At 37.2% G+C, this 19709-nt stretch overlaps 1 protein-coding gene across 1 annotated transcript; it reads left to right on the top strand.

The window, feature by feature from the left end:
* Positions 1–5485: 5485 nt before the first annotated feature.
* LOC149421931 (uncharacterized) lies at positions 5486–18005 on the top strand. The gene is made up of 5 exons (XM_089634337.1): positions 5486–5501; positions 8448–8504; positions 13704–13850; positions 15835–15895; positions 17914–18005. The coding sequence occupies exons 2-5, from the start codon at positions 8454–8456 to the stop codon at positions 18003–18005; spliced, it is 351 nt and encodes a 116-aa protein (XP_089490463.1). The 5' UTR covers positions 5486–5501; positions 8448–8453.
* The last annotated feature ends 1704 nt before the right edge of the window (positions 18006–19709 follow it).

The following is a 19709-nucleotide window of genomic DNA, read 5'->3' on the forward strand; positions in this document are numbered from 1 at the left end:
TTGCCAGTTCCATGCCTCACTTCCATACATCAAGGTAGGTACCAGCACTCCGTTGTGGACTGCTAACTTCGCTTCTTTGGACAATTTTTTGTTAGCGCCTACGGCGTTTAGTCCTCCATTAACGGAATTACCTGCATTTACCCTTCTTTCGATATCTCTGTCAGCCTTCCCATCTCTCGTAAACATACTTCCTAAATACACAAACTCATCCACCTGCTCCAAGTATTCCCCATTCACAATTATATTGCACACTGTTTTCGTACTCTCTCTTTCAAACACCATTACTTTAGACTTACTTACATTCATCATTAACTCATTCTTCATGCATACTTCGTTCATCCTAGACACGAGAGACTGTAGATCATCTATACTATTAGCAATCAGCACCGCATCATCAGCATACAACAGGCAACATACTTTCAAATTATTCAAATTCGCGCCCAATCCCACCTCTTTCAATTCTTGCATACAATTATCCATGTATAGATTGAATAACCACGGTGACATTACGCAGCCTTGTTTAACACCTTTTGTGATATCAAACCACCCCGTAAAACCACCGTTTACCCTAACACATGCAACGCTTCCCTCATACAGAGACGCAATTGCCTGAATCAGATTCGTATTCACTCCATACTTGGACAACACCTTCCATAGCTTTTTCCTGTCGACTCGGTCGTATGCTTTTTGTAAATCTACAAAGGCACAGAAAAGTTTCTGGTTTTTTGCCAGAAACTTCTCAGTGAGCATACGCAATGAGAATATCTGGTCCATGCACCCCCTTCCACTCATGAAAGCACCTTGCACATCCCATATTTTATCCTTTGTTTCCTTTCTTACTCTTTCAATCAAAATTCTACCATACAGCTTGCCAACTGAACTAAGCAGGCTAATAGCCCTATGATTCCCACATTCCATACGTGACCCTTTACCTTTGTATAATGGCATGATCACAGCCCTTCTCCAATCTAAAGGCGTGTAACCTTCCTTTAAACATTGGTTAAAAAGATTGCACAACCATGTGAGAATTACACGGCTACCTCCTTTAAAATATTCAGCAGCAATATTGTCAAACCCAACAGCCTTACCATTCTTCATACATTTAATCGAGCTTTCTATCTCATCCATGCTAATTTCGGTAACATTCACTCCATCGTCATTCATATCTGATTCGCCACTGGAATCACTGTCATTCACTTCGCTTTCGAAGACTTCCTCGAAATAATTCATCCATCTCTCTTTTATTTTTTCCTCATTCGTCAACATTTTTCCATCTTTTGATTTTATCACTTTCATGCTTCCGTTTTCTGGGCCACTCCGGGACCTTTTGACTTCTTTCCAAAACAACTTAATGTTTTCTTGGAAATGGTTTGTCATTTTCATTCCTTCTTCCTCTTCCAGGCGTTTCTTTCGTTCTTTCACTCCAACTCTTACTTTTTTCTTACATTCCTTATATACTTCTTTCGCTCGATACTTCTCTTCGCTGGAAGCACTGCCAGCCGCAATCAGACACAACCATGCTTTCTTCTTTTCTGAGACCAGTGCTTTGATCTCATCATCCCACCATGCATCACCTTTCTTCCTACCTTGCGTACTTATTCCACAAACCTCCCTAGCAGATTCACAAAGACACACTTTTATGTGGTTCCATGTTTCTTCTATGCTTAGACCATCCATTTCCTTCGCATTCAATCTTATCTCTGCACAATTCACATACTTACTTCTCACATTATCGTTTTGCAGTTTTTCTATTTTGACTCTTGTCGGAGCTGGTACCGTTTTCACTTTAGAGCGCCAACCGCGAAAGAGGTTTACTCTCGACACTACAAGAAAGTGGTCAGTTTCGACCTCAGCCCCTCTGAAAACTCTTGTGTCCTCGGTAACAGCTCTCAACCTAGAGTCAATTACTACAAAATCAATAATTGACCTCTCATTTCCTCTTTCCCACGTATATTGGTGGATACCTTTATGATCGAAGAAAGTATTCGACACAAACAGGTTCCACTCTAAACATACTTCAAGCATTCTGTTCCCGTTGTCATTCGTTCTTTTATCCCCAAACATACCTAAGACCGAATCAAATCCGTCACGTCTAATTCCCACCCACCCATTCAAATCGCCTGCCATTATAATCCTTTCGTTCATATTTTTTAGTCTCATTACAACATTCACACCAGTCCAAAAATCATCTTTCACTTCATCGCTTTCAGAATTAACAGGGGCGTAGCAAATAACAAGAAACACCCTTGTCAAACCGATTTTAAATCTGATCCACATTATTCTCGGACTTACACATTCATACTGCAACATACATTCAATCATTCTGGGAGACAGTAGCGCTGCAACACCTTGACAAGCCCTCTCCGTATCTGGTCTCCCAGACCAAATGACGAGCCTATCATTATGCTGCATTGTACCGCTACCTTTTTTCATACTCTCTGTTATACAAAGTACGTCCAAACATTTGCTCACCATAGTATCACACAGTTCGTTCATCTTTCTTTCCATTCCTCCTCTAATGTTCCATGTACCAATTCGACATTGATCACGTTCCGTCCTCCTCTTTGCGCCACCGAAGGGTTGGCGATGTGATGGATAGCGAAGTTCAATCCTGTCCTTAATTTACAATAATGACTTATGCCCCATAGAATGTGAAGGCGAATCATAAGTTTTGCGAATTATACAGTTCTTCTAATTAATGGGTATAATTGGGCAAAAGCATTAAAGAAAGCAGAAGACACTAAACAGGTTCAAAAAATGACTAGACTAGACTACCACTCACTTACACTTAACGCTAATAAAACCAAATTCATCACTTTCAATATAAAAAAAATACTAAAAACTTAGAAGGAAACCTGAACTTAAAAATTCATAGCTCCCATCACATGGGCATTCTCACTGGAAACGTTGACCATGTAACTTATCTAGGTGTAAAAAATAATCAAAATTTAAAATGGACTGAGCAATCTCGTTCTTCTTACTGAATTCATCATCGATCACATGGGCAACCGCACTCAAGTAGATAACATGTATACAGACTTTGCCAAAGCATTTGATAAAATGAATCAAAAATTATTACTAAGAAAACTTTGGTCATTAGGTATATGTGGTAATTTATTTCGTTGGGTTACATCTTATATACTCAACAGATCACAGGCAGTAGCAATAAAGGACTTTGAATCAGATTTCAATGAAATTTCCTCTGGGATCCAACAGGATTCTCATCTCGGACCATTGTTTTCATTTTATATATTAATGATTTGATCAATGTTGTAAAATACTTTGAAATTAAAATTATTTTTGATGATGCTAAGCTAAACAAGCCAATAAAAAGTCTAAACGATTGTGTCAATTTACAACATGATTTAAACAATATATCCACTTATTGCCAACAAAATCAACTATATCTAAATGTTTCAAATGTCTTTTCGAGAAATAAAAATAAAATATTATTTAATTATTCATTGAACAACAACAACATTGCAACATTCTCAGATATTCGTGATCTCGGAATAACCCTTGATAATTAAACTACAATATAACCTTCATACACATCAAATCACAAATAAAGCTGCTAAAATGTTAGGCTTCATCATAAGAAACACAAAACTTTTTAATAGCATCGATATCATTAAGCAACTCTACTTTGCCTACGTACGAAGTTATTTGGAGTTTGCATCAGTTGTCTGGTCTCCATTTTACAAAATCCACATAAACAAAATCGAAGCAATTCAAAACAAATTCCTTATTTATCTTTGTTACAAGTCATTTGTAAGATTTAATAATTATGCAGAGGCAGCTTCATACTTTAAAATTGATTCACTGAGTGTACGGAGGCATCATAAGGATGCACTATTCCTGTATAAAGCAGTTAACAATAGTATTCAATGCCCAGAGTTGCTAAACAAGATTCCATTCAATGTACCTGCGCGTTCAACACGCTCTTGTGTCCTGTTCAGGGTTGATCAATGCAAAAAAAACTCTAAGCAGAATTCTTGCCTGAACAGACTATGCAATAATTACAATAGCGTATTATCCAAGGTTGATATTTTCAGTTGCGAACTTACCAAATACAAGTGGTCCACAAAAGAATATTTCTCTGATGGTTTGCGAATAATGTTTATGTCTTTATTATGATTTGATTTATATCTACAACCGCTCTCCATGGCTATAAATGTATTGTTTTGTAAATTTTTCATTTATATAATCTTTTGTTTTGTATGAAAATTTTAATTCATATTCCTTTCTTACAAATTTAATTTATTTATTCCATATTATGCTGTCTTAGTAGAGGTAAAGTCACAAAGAGGAAATCCATAATTGGTTTTATTTTGGCTGTATAATATTTACGTACAAACTGATTAAATGTAAACTGTCGATTTCCCAAAAATAAATAAATGTTAACTATTTGAATATTAAAATTTTAAAAACTAAGTTTTTGTTTCAAAACTATTAAGTATGTCCTCAGTAAAAAAAGACTTAGTAATATGGCTCTTTCTCTATTTCTTTTAGAATACCGTACATATTATCGTATGGGGCAGTGCAAATTACTATATCCTAAAATCACTAATTGAAACCCATAAGCCGTAATGAAAATTATTCTGAAAGTCATTGTATTGTATATCACTGACAAAATCTCCAACAAACTTAAAAACATGCCAATTAAATAATTATATTCTAAACAATTCTACTTAACACAAAATACAAGAAATAACAACTAACATGTGTATTAGAAATACTAGATATCAGTGTCAAAACATATCACAAGTAAATATAAATATAATATTTGGGAAAAAAAGCTTCCTATACTATGTTACTAAACTAAAAAATATCCTCAAAAGATCACTGGATGTATTGTTTTACTTTAAAAAAATCATAATAACAACCATGACAAATATTAAAAAAAAAAGCATTTTGTTAATTTTCGTTGGTCAGTTTCCATTAGTTTTTTTTTACAATGATCTCGTTAATTAATAATTGAAAAATGTACCTATATTTTAGTTTAAATAGTAATAATAATACTTGCTCACGGCATTTATTGAAAAAAAAAAATCCTGAACGTACCTGATGTCGTTATTATAAAATGAGGTTCACAAGTTTTATGACACCAAAGCTCAAATCCAGAAAATATTTGCAATACGAGCAGGCACTTTTATTTACAAATTAAAAATAAAATTTATCAAATATCTACTGTAACAAAAAAAATTTTGAAAATAGATTTTGAAAGAAAACAATTTATCTAACAGTACAAAACACTTGTTTTTATATTTCTACTTGCTTTGTTAAAAAATATAAATTTCTTTAAAATGGGTAAACGTGGAATTATAAGCTCAATTATTTTGTTAATTTTGGTGTTTTTTTCTGTTTTAGACTATTTACCAAATGCTCTCTCCGCTGTGCGGCCAGTTAGAATTTTTAAGTGTCTGAGGTGTTATTCCGTATGTTTCTGTTCGTGGCTTATCAGTCAATCTTTGCCACTGTCATTCACCATTGGACTATCTGTAAGTTGCTACTTAAATCAGAAACACAGAAAAGCTTCTGTTCATGGGCTATAAGTTAAATGCATTATTTTCCATTTCTGGTTTCATTAATCTTGTGGATTCCGCTGCACGCTTAATACGCATACAAATTATAAAAATCGCTTGGTTTCAACTTAATCACTACAAGAAATAACTATTTATGTGGCGGGGGATGGTAAAAAAGTATTAAAGTTCCATTTTTTCTCAATCAAAGTTAATTGTAAAGGTGGTAATTATTTACCTACGACTACCGTTTGAGAAAATATTCCGTACATGTTAGGTTAGGTTGGATTAGGTAGAATTAAATCACAAACCAGTCTATACAAACCTAGCGTAGCCCACAAACTACTTGAAAACTGGGATATAACTCTAAAGGGGACGCGAGCAGGCGTTATTAAAGGGGCAATTTTTTGTAGTAGTAAAAACGGTAGTCGTAGGTAAATATTTACCGTAAAGGTTAGTAAATACGCACAAATTATTAAAATAACCCAAACTAAACCCTAAAAACCTATTTTGAAAATGTTTATTTAAACCCCCGACCTAAATTGTTGTCTCCATTTGATATTTATTAAAGAGCAGCATGCAGCGGAATTCGACATGTTTATTGTTATTTTTATTAAATAATGTGTCACGATTTGTAATGTCTTTGGTCGCTATAGTAAATAATTCCTCCAATTGCATTTACTTCTTTAGACAAAATGATTTCTGCTTTTTTAATAATTAAGACGAAATAAGATTGGTGTGAGATTTTCACCCCCAAAAGTATCTATTGTAGTGATTTAGTTTTGGGGTATTATACCTCCTTCTTTAGCTCACGTTTCGGACAGCATTAGTGTCTTATCATCAGGGCAGATTTTTTAACGAATTTTCGTTAATACATCTGCCCCGATGATGGACTCTGAAATGCTGTCTGAAACGTTTGGCTAAAGAAGGAGGTAGCTCAACACGGCTTAATACCCAAAAATTAAATCACTCTAAAGATGAAGTGACATCAAAATTTTAATTTAACAATAATGACTAGCCTGCTTATTAACTGTATATAGTTCCCTTAATTAGAATTGACCCAAACAACACACATTTTTGCGAAACGTCACTAAGGAACAGCCTTTTGTCTTGTTCCCGCCTAATTATTATTTTTCGCTATACAGGAAAGATATCTGTCGAAATACAATTTTTTTCTTTATTTTCTTTTATCAATATTTTTTTAATGTGAGTACAGCGCAAGATTCCCGGTTATTCATATTCCTAGGGTAAGTCGTGAGGCTGACAGACACAGTAAAAGGAGATGGAGAATGGGAAGGTTGGGACGTGCTACCTAGCTATTCAGATATATTGATAAAAATAACACGCTTATTATTGTGATAAATGTGTATTTTTACATTAAGGACGGGTTGTTTCGGAGAATTTGAACAATTCATCAAATTTCAACGTTCATTTTCGGGTTCTGTGAAAGTCCTATTCAAGTTCTGTTATTATATCAGTGTAGGCTAGTTGCTTGACAAAACTGAAATAAAAACAGAACTTGAAAAAATCTTTCACAGAACTTGAAAATGAACGTTGAAAATTGATGAATTGTTCAGATTCTCCGAAACAACCCGTCCTAAGTGTAGTATGGAATAATTTGAACAGAGTTTTAAAAAAATAGTAATTTTATTAATATACTATTAAAAACAATAACCCCCTTGAGGTGATTTTTCACGAAAACGGCGCTATATAAATATTATTATTAGAATAATGTTCTCGGTTTACCCGCGTAAAGTAGTCCTTAAAAGGACTTTTTAATTTCTGACGTTTCGGACAGATCTCACTGTCCATCTTCAGAGGCCTTATGTCCTGAATTTCGTCTCAAACTGAACGCTTTCGCGTGTCTGTTCGGTCCGGAAGTCAAGATACAAGTGGGTGCTTATCAATTCTTATGTCTAGGACGAAGTATGCGTGTTGATAATGATTTGACGGTAGAGGGGGTGGGGGCGGGGTTGGCAATATCAAGCAGTATGTGTGTAGCGACCTGATTGGGTTGTTTTGAACTTGTTGGAAGTGTTTCTGAGAATTTTGGAAATGTCGGTTTTGGGTTATTTTGGTCAATTATAACTTTCTGACCAAAATAACCCAAAACCGACATTTCCAAAATTCTCAGAAACACTTCCAACAAGTTCAAAACAACCCAATCAGGTCGCTACACACATACTGCTTGATATTGCCAACCCCGCCCCCACCCCCTCTACCGTCAAATCATTATCAACACGCATACTTCGTCCTAGACATAAGAATTGATAAGCACCCACTTGTATCTTGACTTCCGGACCGAACAGACACGCGAAAGCGTTCAGTTTGAGACGAAATTCAGGACATAAGGCCTCTGAAGATGGACAGTGAGATCTGTCCGAAACGTCAGAAATTAAAAAGTCCTTTTAAGGACTACTTTACGCGGGTAAACCGAGAACATTATTCTACATCTTACACCCGTGAAAACCTTAACCATAACATATTATTATTATTATATATATTTTTTTATAGTGACTATTTAAACATTGTACATACAAAAAATATTGTTAAATATATATAGCAAATTGTATTTCTTAGTCCTCCTCACTAGGGTGACCTGTGCTGAGGCGGACTAAAGTTATTCATTTCTATTTATTAGTTTTCTATGTCGTTTTTAATGTTTTCTTCAGAGTTTTTTCATTAATCTAATTCAGCCAGATTTTTATTCTTGATTTGTAATCATTTAAATTTTCTATTTGCTTTATATCAGGGGGAAGGATGTTGTGGAGTTTCATCGCAAAATAAATATAATTTCTTTGCCGAATGTGGTTTTACGACCTGGAATATTTTGAATATAATGATTGTTTATCAGTTGTATAGAATTTAAAACACGCTTATTAGTAAGGTCCTTAAATTTACTTACTTACTTATGTTTTTTTACAGATATTAATGTACTACGGCGTCGCTATAATATCCCTAGTCAGAAATTCGAAGAGAAAGGTAAATCCTCTCCTATCTATAAATAATATAAGCAGAGTGAGATATGGCATGGAAGCGTGCCGACTGTCACAGAGCTACGACTTATCTTACAAATCTGAAATTGATTTCTTCTTATCGAAATGTGCTGTTAAACGAACAAGATAAATTGTTTATTAGGTATTGCCTATTTATTTATTTATTGTGACATGTGATTGTAAACAACAATTAACTGTGAAATTTGATTGCAAACAACAACTGAGAACACAAGCTCTAGAAGGATATAAAAATGGGAGATCAAGTACATGCGATTTATAATATATTAATTGTATGAAAATATATGATAGTATACCCTTCTTTTACCTTCCTTCCGTGCAGATAATTGATCCGCCACATCTGCGTTTCTATTACTAACTTCGTGTAATCTGCGTACAAAAAAGTGTTTGAAATGCTTGGTTCTGGTATTATTACATTTAAACAGGATTTTGGTACGATTAGATCTCGTAGGTATATGAAATTCAATGAGATTAATTAAATCAGGGCTACCATTCACAAATTTGAACCTGAATATTAAGTCGAATTTACTTCTTTGATCTGAGAGTTTTAATAAATTTCATTAGTTAATCATGTAATTATAGTTTATGCTTAATCTTAATTTGGTAGGCGGGAATGGGTACCGCCGCCCTGGGAACCATTTATTGGATGACCAACACCTCTGCCACAGGTCACCCCAAGTGGTTCGCTACGTTTGGTGACTTAGCAGGTGTGCCCGGGTTCATGGGTTAAGGTTTGCCCAGGTCTTGGTGGCGGGTGCGTCGGCCCACCTTCTGCGTGGCGGGCCGGTTGGGAGATGCTGGTTGAGGGAGACCCTTTACAACCGGTTACCGCAGTCCGGGCCGCTCGATAGTACAGGGGCCCGACCCTCAGGCTCACGACTAAGGGTGGGCTGCCCCATCAGCGAGTGAAAAAACCCCGCCACTGCTGTTGTGCCGGTTCGTGACCGGAGGGGACCCAGCAGCAGCGTTTGGGGCGCATTGGATGCCCTTTCCAGCCGGACTCTCCCAGCCTATCGCCTAGCACCGCAGTGGGTGGGCTGGAACCAAACGCTCATCACTCCTGGACAGCCTGAACCCCATATCCCTACCCACCCCTCATACCTTTCCATTCCAGACCTTCCTTTCACTTCATACCCTTAAAAACAAAAAAAAAACAAAAAAAAAAAAAAAAAAAAATTAAAATCATGAATATACATAAAAACAAACTTAACATCTTTACAGCGGCGAGTAGCAGGCGTCCCCGGTGCGGGCCAAAACTGTTGGTAAATTTTGCCAACATTCGCGGCCTGCACACAAATTTAAATTCCGTCCATCACCATCTTTTGTCCCAACGTCCCAACCTTCTTTTCCTATCCGAAACTCAGATAGCCGAGCCGCCAGACTCCTCCTATCTGGGCTGCCCGGGCTTTACCCTCGCAAGCAAATTCCGACTGAAAGGAGGAGTCTGCCTCTATAGTCGAGCTGACGTCAACTGTGTGCGACTGTTGAGTCTGGAAAACTCCAGATTCGACGTAATGTGGGTGCGCGTCAATCTTGCCAGTACGGCAAGATTCTACGCATGTCTATACCGCTCACCGAACCATAGCGAATCAGACACTTCCGAGCTCTTCAAACATTTGAGCGATACTATTGATGATCTCTTGCCCCGCTACCCTTCGGCCGAGTTTGTTGTTCTGGGGGACTTCAACGTTCATAACGAACCATGGTTGAAGTTCTCAGGCCCAACGGACTCGGCTGGCCGACAGGCGGAATCCTTTGCCATTTGCTACGGATTAGAGCAATTGGTTCAGGAGCCTACAAGGGTTCCTGATGTCCAGACTCACCGCTCCAATCTGTTAGACCTATTCTTAACTACTGTGCCACACGGTTATAAGATTGACGTCACAGCGCCTCTGGGATCATCTGACCACTGCCTAGTGACGACATCAATCCCCGTTAGCCTCAGACCAACCAATGAGAGGCTGAGGAGAAAAGTGTGGCACTATAGGTCAGCAGATTGGTTCGGTATGCGGGCCCATTTCAATGCTTTTCCGTGGTCAGCTGTTTGTTTTCGGACTTCGGACCCTTCAAGATGTGCCCAGGAGATTGGTGAAGTCATCAATTCGGCGATGGATGGCTTCATACAATCGACTACTAAAGAAACTGGTGTGGGCTCAAAGCCGTGGTTCAGTCGACAATGCTCCGAAGCAGTTCGACGAAAAAACGCGGCTTACCGAGCCTACAACACATCTCGAACGCCCGAAAGCAGATCAGCATACAACAAATCGGCAAAGGAATGCAAGAGAATCATCAATAGGTCAAAATTCGAACACGACCTGCAGATCAGCAAAAAGCTGGCTGCCTGCCCGCATGGCAGCAGAGCATTCTGGTCGCTTGCGGGCTCAATAGGTCGAAATTTTTGCAAACCCAGTTTGCCACCTCTTACCAGACCTGACGGCTCACTAGCAAACACCGCCACCGAAAAGGCAAACCTTTTAGGGAAAATGTTTGCGGAAAACTCGACCCTCGACGACGGGGGTGCTGTTCCGCCGTCGGTTCCTCACTGCGGCTTCTATATGAAAAAGCTGAGGATCCGGCATCGGGATGTACTCCACGTCATACGGGGGCTCGATGTTAACAAAGCTAGTGGACCTGATGGAATACCTGCCCTGGTATTGCAGAGGTGTGCTGCGGAAATAGTTCCAGTTTTGACAAAGCTCTTCAAAATGTCCCTGAAGTGTGGCACTGTGCCCTCTGGTTGGAAAAAAGCGGTAATTCACCCTATTCCCAAGAAAGGTGACCGCTCCAACCCGGCCAACTACCGCCCCATAGCGATCACATCAGTTCTGTCCAAAGTGATGGAACGTGTGATCAACGACAAACTGCTCACATACCTCGAGAAGAACAAAATTATCAACGACCGTCAATACGGATTCCGGCGGAACCGCTCGTGCGGTGATCTTCTCGCGTATGTGACGCATGTTTGGGGGCGGTGCCTGGAACGTCACGGTGAGACCCAAACGGTCGCACTAGACATATCCAAGGCCTTTGACCGGGTCTGGCACCGAGGACTTGTCAACAAATTGCATTCTTACGGACTTCCCGCATCCCTGTGTACGTGGATTGCTGACTTTTTAAGGGATAGGTCGATTCAGGCGGTTGCTGACGGTTTCACCTCTTCCTCGCACTCCATAAATGCTGGCGTCCCACAGGGATCGGTTCTGTCTCCAACTTTGTTTTTGTTGCACATCAATGACCTTTTGACGTGTGCACCGATTCATTGTTACGCGGATGACAGTACAGTTCATGATAGCTTTTTGTTTGACAAGCCCCCAAAGGGCACACAAACTCCAACGGCTCGGAGGGCTTTGAAGCAGAGAATGGACGGTTATCTCGAGAGTATTTCCTCCTGGGGTAAAAATAATCTCGTCGAATTTAATGTTTCAAAGACCCAATCCTGTCTGATTACGTCTAAAAGGGATCCAAATGATAATCTAGTCTCCTTCAACGGAAGCAATCTTCCGAACAGGCCTTCCATTGATATGCTTGGTGTAACTATAAGTGACCAGCTCAGGTACGGGGGCTCCATCGAAGCTAGAGTAAAGTTGGCCTCTCAGAAGCTGGGCGTACTGTACAGGGCCCGCAGATACTTTAATAGTACACAACTGCTCACCCTGTACAAATCGCAAGTGCGCCCTACTGTCGAATTTGGCAGCCATCTCTGGTCTGGAGCCCCAAAATACCTGAAAAAAACCCTTGACTCTGTGCAGAAACGGGCGGTCCGTTTGATAGATTCCCCAATCTTAACAAACGGACTGCAATCTTTAGAGCACAGGCGTCAGGTAGGTATGCTGTCCTTGTTCTATCGGTATTACAATGGAAGATGCTCTGAAGAACTAGCGTCATTGATCCCTTCGGCACCGGTGCGTAGTCGGGATACACGCCAAACGCGCGCCCAACATTTGTACACAGTTGACACTTGTCACATGAGAACGGGTCGCTTCTACGATTCGTTCTTAAGTTCAACAGCTCGGCTGTGGAACGAACTGCCGGCCTCTGTGTTTCCTCCCTCCTACAACATGGGACTCTTCAAGACCCATGTTCACTCCTTCCTCTCCACAAAAAGACCCTCCACACAGCATCCCCAAAGATGACATAGGCCCTGAGGGAAATTATTTTCTTCAGGGCCTCCTGTGTGGAGTAAATATAAAAAAAAAAAAATAAAAAAAATGCTTTCAGTGGGAATACCGAGTTTAAAATTATTATGCAGAGTTTGACCGTTTTGCAGTGGCCAGTGAGAGTGGTTAATTTATTTATAGCAGTCAAGTGCGCAAAATTTAGTTAATCTCAGAATAAAACTCTAGATTTGTATTAAATTCACTTACGCCTTTTATAAATAGATTAGTGTTGTTCTTGGAATGGCTTTTCTAAGGAGTTGATTCCTCAAGCAAATAACTAAATATTTTAATACGTCAGAATTAAAACCTATCAAAATATGACAAGTATCCATTTCTGATATACCGGTCTGAAATATGAACATTATTATTAAGAGGTGCATCATTGACATACATGTCAGAAATATGGTAACTTTTTAAAAGCTGGTCCGTACCAAATTTTGACCGCTCCAAAATTATCAAAAATTCATTTAAATAGGCATTTCTCTTTTTTAATGCATTAATATGGTCAATTCTCTAGTGAAAAATGCTACAACTTTCTCAATACACTAATATCAATGTATGTAGGAATGTTGCTTCAGTTGATAAAATCGTAATATAAGTTATACATGTCAGAAATAGGGTGTTTTACCTTGTCGAAATATCGGTAGCTGAGCATAGAACTCACCGGCAAGATAAACAAGTACGTCAACAACAATATGCAGTACAGATCTGGACAGCAAAAACTTGCCGGCTTTTGACAGATTTTCCCGTTAAAAGTTGCTATTTTATCAGAGCTTTAAGCCTCTGTGATTAAGCTTCCAAAATCCTCGTCCAACTTAGGTAAATATCGCATTTGAATCAACAGTGTTTTTGCTTCTTACTGCAGACTTGTGAGCAGTGGGTTGAAATGTCTTGGGGTTTGTAATATCTTCTCATGGTGGACTTACAAAGTGCAAATGTACTATTTAATACCCTGACCATCGTTTTATTTTGTTCAATATCTGTATTTGAACAATATTGTGTACTTCTAGTTTTCCGGCGCTGCGGAAGAAGAGGCGAAGCAGGCAGGAGAGCGCATCAAAAACCTACTAAATCACTATCATGGGATAGAGCGCGTCGCCATTGAACTTGGTGGTGATGATTCATCGCGGGATACAAGAGGCATTCAAAGCATTAGGGTAATTATTTTAAAGTTATTTCTTCAACTCTTCTCTCCAAATAAGAATCCGATCGAGCTTTAAATTGGTTTATGTTGATTTTGAGTGTCCATAGAAATTTGTATTTCTGTGAAGATTTCTTGGATGCCAGGGTAACTATAAAGTCCAAAGAAAAAATTGAATGTCTCAAACAAGTCACCCCTTTCTCTCCTTTATTTTAACATTGGTAATCTCAGTTAGTTTATTCTATCTTTATATTGCCAGTCTTTTAAAGTTCTTGGTATTTTTGTAAATCGTCTCTGTACTAGATCTATGTCTTTCGCAAAATATGGACTCCATTTTTAACATCTAGTCCGGTATTAGGTCAAGGAAAGCTTTTCTGATTAAATATGTTATCAAGTTTGCTCTTTTGACAATCCCAGAGATATGCGGTTCCCATTTCAAGTTTTCTGATATCGTAACGCCTATGGTATGGTAACAGTTCTTGTTGTAACGTCACTGCTTTCTGAGATGTTTCATTAGTTTGTATGCAAGCTTAGGGTTAGTTTTTACAATATGTAGGACAGTGCATTTTTCAACATTGAGTTTTAGAAGCCAATCCTTAATGCTGATGCAAACCCTGATGTATGGCAAGAAGGCATGGAACTGGCAGAGGAACGATGAAAGTAGACTGAATGCTGAAGAAATAAGATCTCTGAGGTTTATGTGTGGTAAAACTATGCATGACCGTGTTATAAATGTGGAGATCAGAATCAAATGCAGGGTTTATGTAAACATAATGACTAAGGTTAAGAAAGGGCAAGATAGAATAGTTTGGATGGTTTGTATATGGCGTAAAAGTGAACGTTAAAAAAAGTCGGGGATACCCGAGGAAAACATACCACAACCATGTGGATAAATAATTGAGTCGGTTCATGTCAAGAGTCAGAATAACAGAAGAAGACAAACTGCGCCTGGCGCTAGAAAAAATTTGGCAACCCTTGTCAGTAGACGCCTAGTTAGGTGATCACTGTAATTAACCTGTTAATCGGGGAGTTCAGTTTTGAATTACGCAGCATATAACGGGCGCGAATTCCATCACTAGGACGTATCAATACGTCACGCCCGGTGGACGTTAATTTTATTTTTTATTTATGCATAAAAAAAAGTGAAAACATCGAATTAAAAAAATAGAATATTTACAAAAAATTATAAAGATTACAAAAAATATAAAAAAGGTTATAATTACAGAACAATAAATAAAAGCACACAGATAAAACTGAAACATTGTGTTTAAAAAATTAAAATATGTAAAAATCAAAAACTCAATTTCCGTGTGATATGTTCGGAAATATACGTCCCGCTCGTTCCAGGGCGCAACATATATTTCAAGGACGTATTTATACGTCCTACCCGTACCCGATACTGTTTACGTTTGACGTATTTATACGTCCCGCCCGGTTAACAGGTTAATTATATTCGGATGATTAGTATTATTGTGTAGCGCCGTTTTTATGAAAAATAATCTCATGGGTGATGTATGAGGACTGTTAGGTATTAGGTATTGTCAGCGCCTGTATAATTTAAAAAATAAAACATCGTTTAAAAGGCGTTTTTGTGTCGGAAATTAAAATTTAAATTAAACTAATTTGTGTTCCACCATAAATCAGTGGTTTGAAAAATAAATTTAAGTCCATCAAAATAGTTTTTTTTTAATAATTCATATTTTATATTTCTTTATGATAGGAAAGCTAAGATTATTTTTTTTAGTAATTACCATCAAGTTACAAATAGTTGCCAAATTTGCCTCTAAAATTGTGATTTTTTTTTTCTTTTTTGGCCCATATTTTATAATTTAAATACAAATAAATAAAGTAGCACATTTCCGTACTAGAAATTTGCTATACCTTTTGATTTAAAAACTATATTCATTTTGTATTGATAAGTATTTTGACCTCAAATCCTAATGTAAGTATGAAAAGAGTTGCGCAACCGTTCCCCTTAATTTGTGATCATTTTTTTTCAGGTTATAACGAGCAAAGTGGATAAGTGTATTGACGAAATTTTTGACTTAATCCTGGGCCCAGGTACTTGTTACATTATTAGCTACTAGTAGAAATTTGAAAATTTCATTTTTGTTTCGATAACGCGAATTTTTCCGCTTTTACAGGAATAACGCGAAATTCTCATTTTTCACACGTATGTAAAATCATCAAGTAGGATTACAACGCAAATAACCTTACTTCGAAAACGCTGAGTACGATAATATTTAAAAATAGTAATAATTATTCCTCCATGTTATTAATAATGTTTTTTTTTTTTAAATACGGTGTTCCGCCACTTTTTGGCTGCAAAAAAAAAATATAAATATGTATTCCAAAAAAATAAATTAATTCCGACAAAAATAATTCAAATTTCACAGAAAAATAACGCAAAAGTTTTGGAACATAGCGGCGCCATGTGTGTGTTATATTCAGAGATGTGCTTTATTTCAAATAAATCCATTTCAAATGGAAATGCAAAATGCAAAATGGGTATTTTCCACAGACATAGGAATTAATAGACGAGAAGATAATGGCGAGGGGTAAAATCAACTGTTGAAGAACGAAGGGAGTGAAGCTGACTGTGATTCGTCAATAAATCAATCTGACAGTAAATAGGCATCTCGCATTATAATATCACCATTTACTTCTTAAAAGTAAAATCTGCTTTTGAATGAATAGACATTTTTACATGGGAGCGCAAATTACTCGCCACGTTATGAACAAATTTGCGAAGTCCAAATTCGGCAAAAAAATTCGGTTCTATTTTCAGAGTCAAATATTTCGTTTAAGTATTTAGTTAAGACACTTTTATAAATGTTCATAATTTACTTCCCAGCAACCAACCAGCTTTGTGTTTCGCGTCCAGACGTTTCTCGATGTGATAGTAACAACTGATTCATATTATACGATGTGAATATGCTTAAAATAAAGTAAAATAATGCTTATAATATATGGAATGTAATACGACAATTGGGTTTATTCTCTTTTTCACATCTATTTTTACAAGTTTTCATAGTACAAGTCAACATTTTGCCGTGTTATTTCGTAAAATGAACCGATGATGCCTCGACCATAGTTCGCACAAGAATGATGACGTCACGTTTTCAAATTTCACTTGAGGCCATACGCGAGCACAGCCGGCTCCAATGGAACCGGTATGGGGAGTGGGGATAATACGCTTTTAATCACTTAGGGCAGGTCTACTAATATTCATATGTCTATGGTATTTTCCATTTTGCATTTTAAATGCTTTTCTAAAAACCAATTTGCATTTTGCATTTTAAATGCTTTTCTCAATGCATTTTCCATTTTAAATGCTTTTTTGCAACATTCTTCCTACTATCTCCACTCATCTTTTTTTCATAAGCCCCAAATATCAGTCGGTCCTCAACCTTGCTATGAAAGATTAATTTCCATATGTCAAGTTGCTCCCTGGTAGGAGCCCTGGCAATTGAGTGATATCATAACAAAAATACTGAACATGGGGCCATGACGCTGTAATATTAAATGTTAGATAACAGTTTCTATGTTTTTACGTTGGCAACATTAGTCCCATGCAAAATTTTTTGTGGTTTCATAATCTGTAGTCGTGGTGTTTTTGGATTTACCATCATGTATAACGTTTGTTCTACATTGATGTCCATTATGTTTATATGTTTAAAAATTCTACATTTATTTTAATTGTTTGACCTGAGAAACCATTTTGCATTTTCAATGCATTTTGAAAATGGATATTTTGCATTTTGCATTTGAAATGCTTTTCTAAAAACTATTTTGCATTTTGCATTTTCAAATGGAAAAGTTTTGACCCATTTCCATTTTGCATTTCAAATGGTTTTGGGTACCCATTTTGCACATCTCTGGTTATATTACTCCATTCTATATTTTTAATATATTCGTTATTTTAGAATTGAATATTATATTGTCTTTTGTAGTATATATTTTCTTTCTCTGTCTTTCTATCTAAGCTTAATTCAAGCGAAAACGGTTGTCTTTAAAAGTATTGTGTTCGTGATAAAGTGTTTGTTTGATTTAGTATAAGATCTATTGTTGTTTTTCAGACGAAGTGAAAGAACAAGGGCAGGGGGAATTGCGGAGAAATGCCCACGCCCATCCTCCTATCCCTCCCGCAACACTCCTCTTGGAAGACTAGAAGACAAAAAGATTGAAACTGTGAAGAGGAACGAGGAATAACCAATCTTTGTTCTCTTGGAGGCCTAACTTCTTCGTATCATTTACATACAAAACACGAAGACAGAATTAAATAATATTTATATTATAATCCCCAGATGTCTGGTCTATAACCATTCAAGGTTAGCTCACTGAGGGGGTAGAGCAGTGATTGGCTAGAAAATCATGACGTAGATAGAAGCCCATTTAAAAAAAAAAAAAAATTATTTGATTGTACAACAGAACATTCATTTCAGTTACAGTACAATTTTACATCATATCACCATTTAGGTAAGTGACTCTTCAATAATTGCTGTTGAAGAGTCACTTAGAGAACATTTAGAGAACAGTCACTTACATCCAAATTCTTTGCTAGTTCGTTCAACAGCACCACTCCCCTCGTCACGCTATGCTTTGCCAGGACGTCGGTTTTGCCTTTTGGTACTCTGAATAAGTCATGGTATCGACTTCGGCTGTAGTAGTCGATATGGTGCATGAACCGAGGATAGGTTCCATGCGTCCGTATATAGACATACCTGAGGAATTTCTTCTGGATTTGCTCTATCATATCAATGTACTTCTGGTGGTACGGTGCCCAAACATCGCTCGCATACTCCAGCTTGCTTCTCAGTATGCCATCGAATAATGCTAACATAGCATCTTGTTTATTGAACTGCTTGCATGTCCTAATGACCTAACCCAAGAAGTTTGTAGCAAGACTGAGTGAGCTGCGATATATGGTGAGAGAATTTCAGTTCGGGATCAAAGACGACACCGAGATCCTTTACGGAATTTACACGTGATAGTGTTTCGCCCTTTATCTTATAATCGTAAAGTATAGTATTTAGAGAACGAGTGTAAGACATAGTGGCACATTTTTTTGTATTTAAATCTTATTTGTTTATTAACGACCATTCAGATAGTGCATCCAGATCAGCTTGCATTTTAAGACAGTCTTGTTGGGAGCTTATTTCCATCAGAATTTTAAGGTCATCTGCAAACAGTAGACATTTACTATTCTTAACATAGTTTTGGATGTCATTTATTAGTATTAGAAACAACAGCGGTCCGAGGTTAGACCTGCAACCATGTTTCTGTCAAAGCAATTACTTCTGAATTTTATAAAATAACATTTCTTGAAAATTCATCTATTTTCCACCGGGAGATTTAAATTTACTGCAATACATGCGGCTTGAAGCGACTGGGAATGCATTTGCAATGCTATTTTATAATGCGTTAGTAATATAACACTAATTATTATATTAAAACTAATGTTCTGAATAAAAGGGAAACATCCCAGTAATATTTGCGGTTTTACTTATGCCTTCTACATTTTGCCTTTGAAGACATTCAAATTTTCAAATTGAGTATCATTTAGTAAACTATTGTGACAAGGATATGACAGAGAAAGTGTTGAGAATAATTGTATTTATACAAAGATATAGACATGGTGGTAGTTCTCTCAGCATCGCCTTGGTGAAAGTCCACCATTCAGAATCAAAGCGCTGCTTGATCTATTTGATGACCGTATGTGAATAGCCAGGTAAGAACATTTCTATCTTCCTCTTCCCCCTTCCCTTCTAATGCCAAACTCTTTTCAACACAGCTAAATGGAATAATACATTATATTTATTATTATTATTTTTTATTTATTAACATTCAAACCTGCTAAACTACTTATGTAGTT

Source organism: Hesperophylax consimilis, chromosome 8 (genome assembly GCF_061612785.1).
Source record: "Hesperophylax consimilis isolate HC1 chromosome 8, BYU_Hcon_1.0, whole genome shotgun sequence".
Classification (NCBI taxonomy): Eukaryota; Metazoa; Arthropoda; class Insecta; order Trichoptera; family Limnephilidae; genus Hesperophylax; species Hesperophylax consimilis.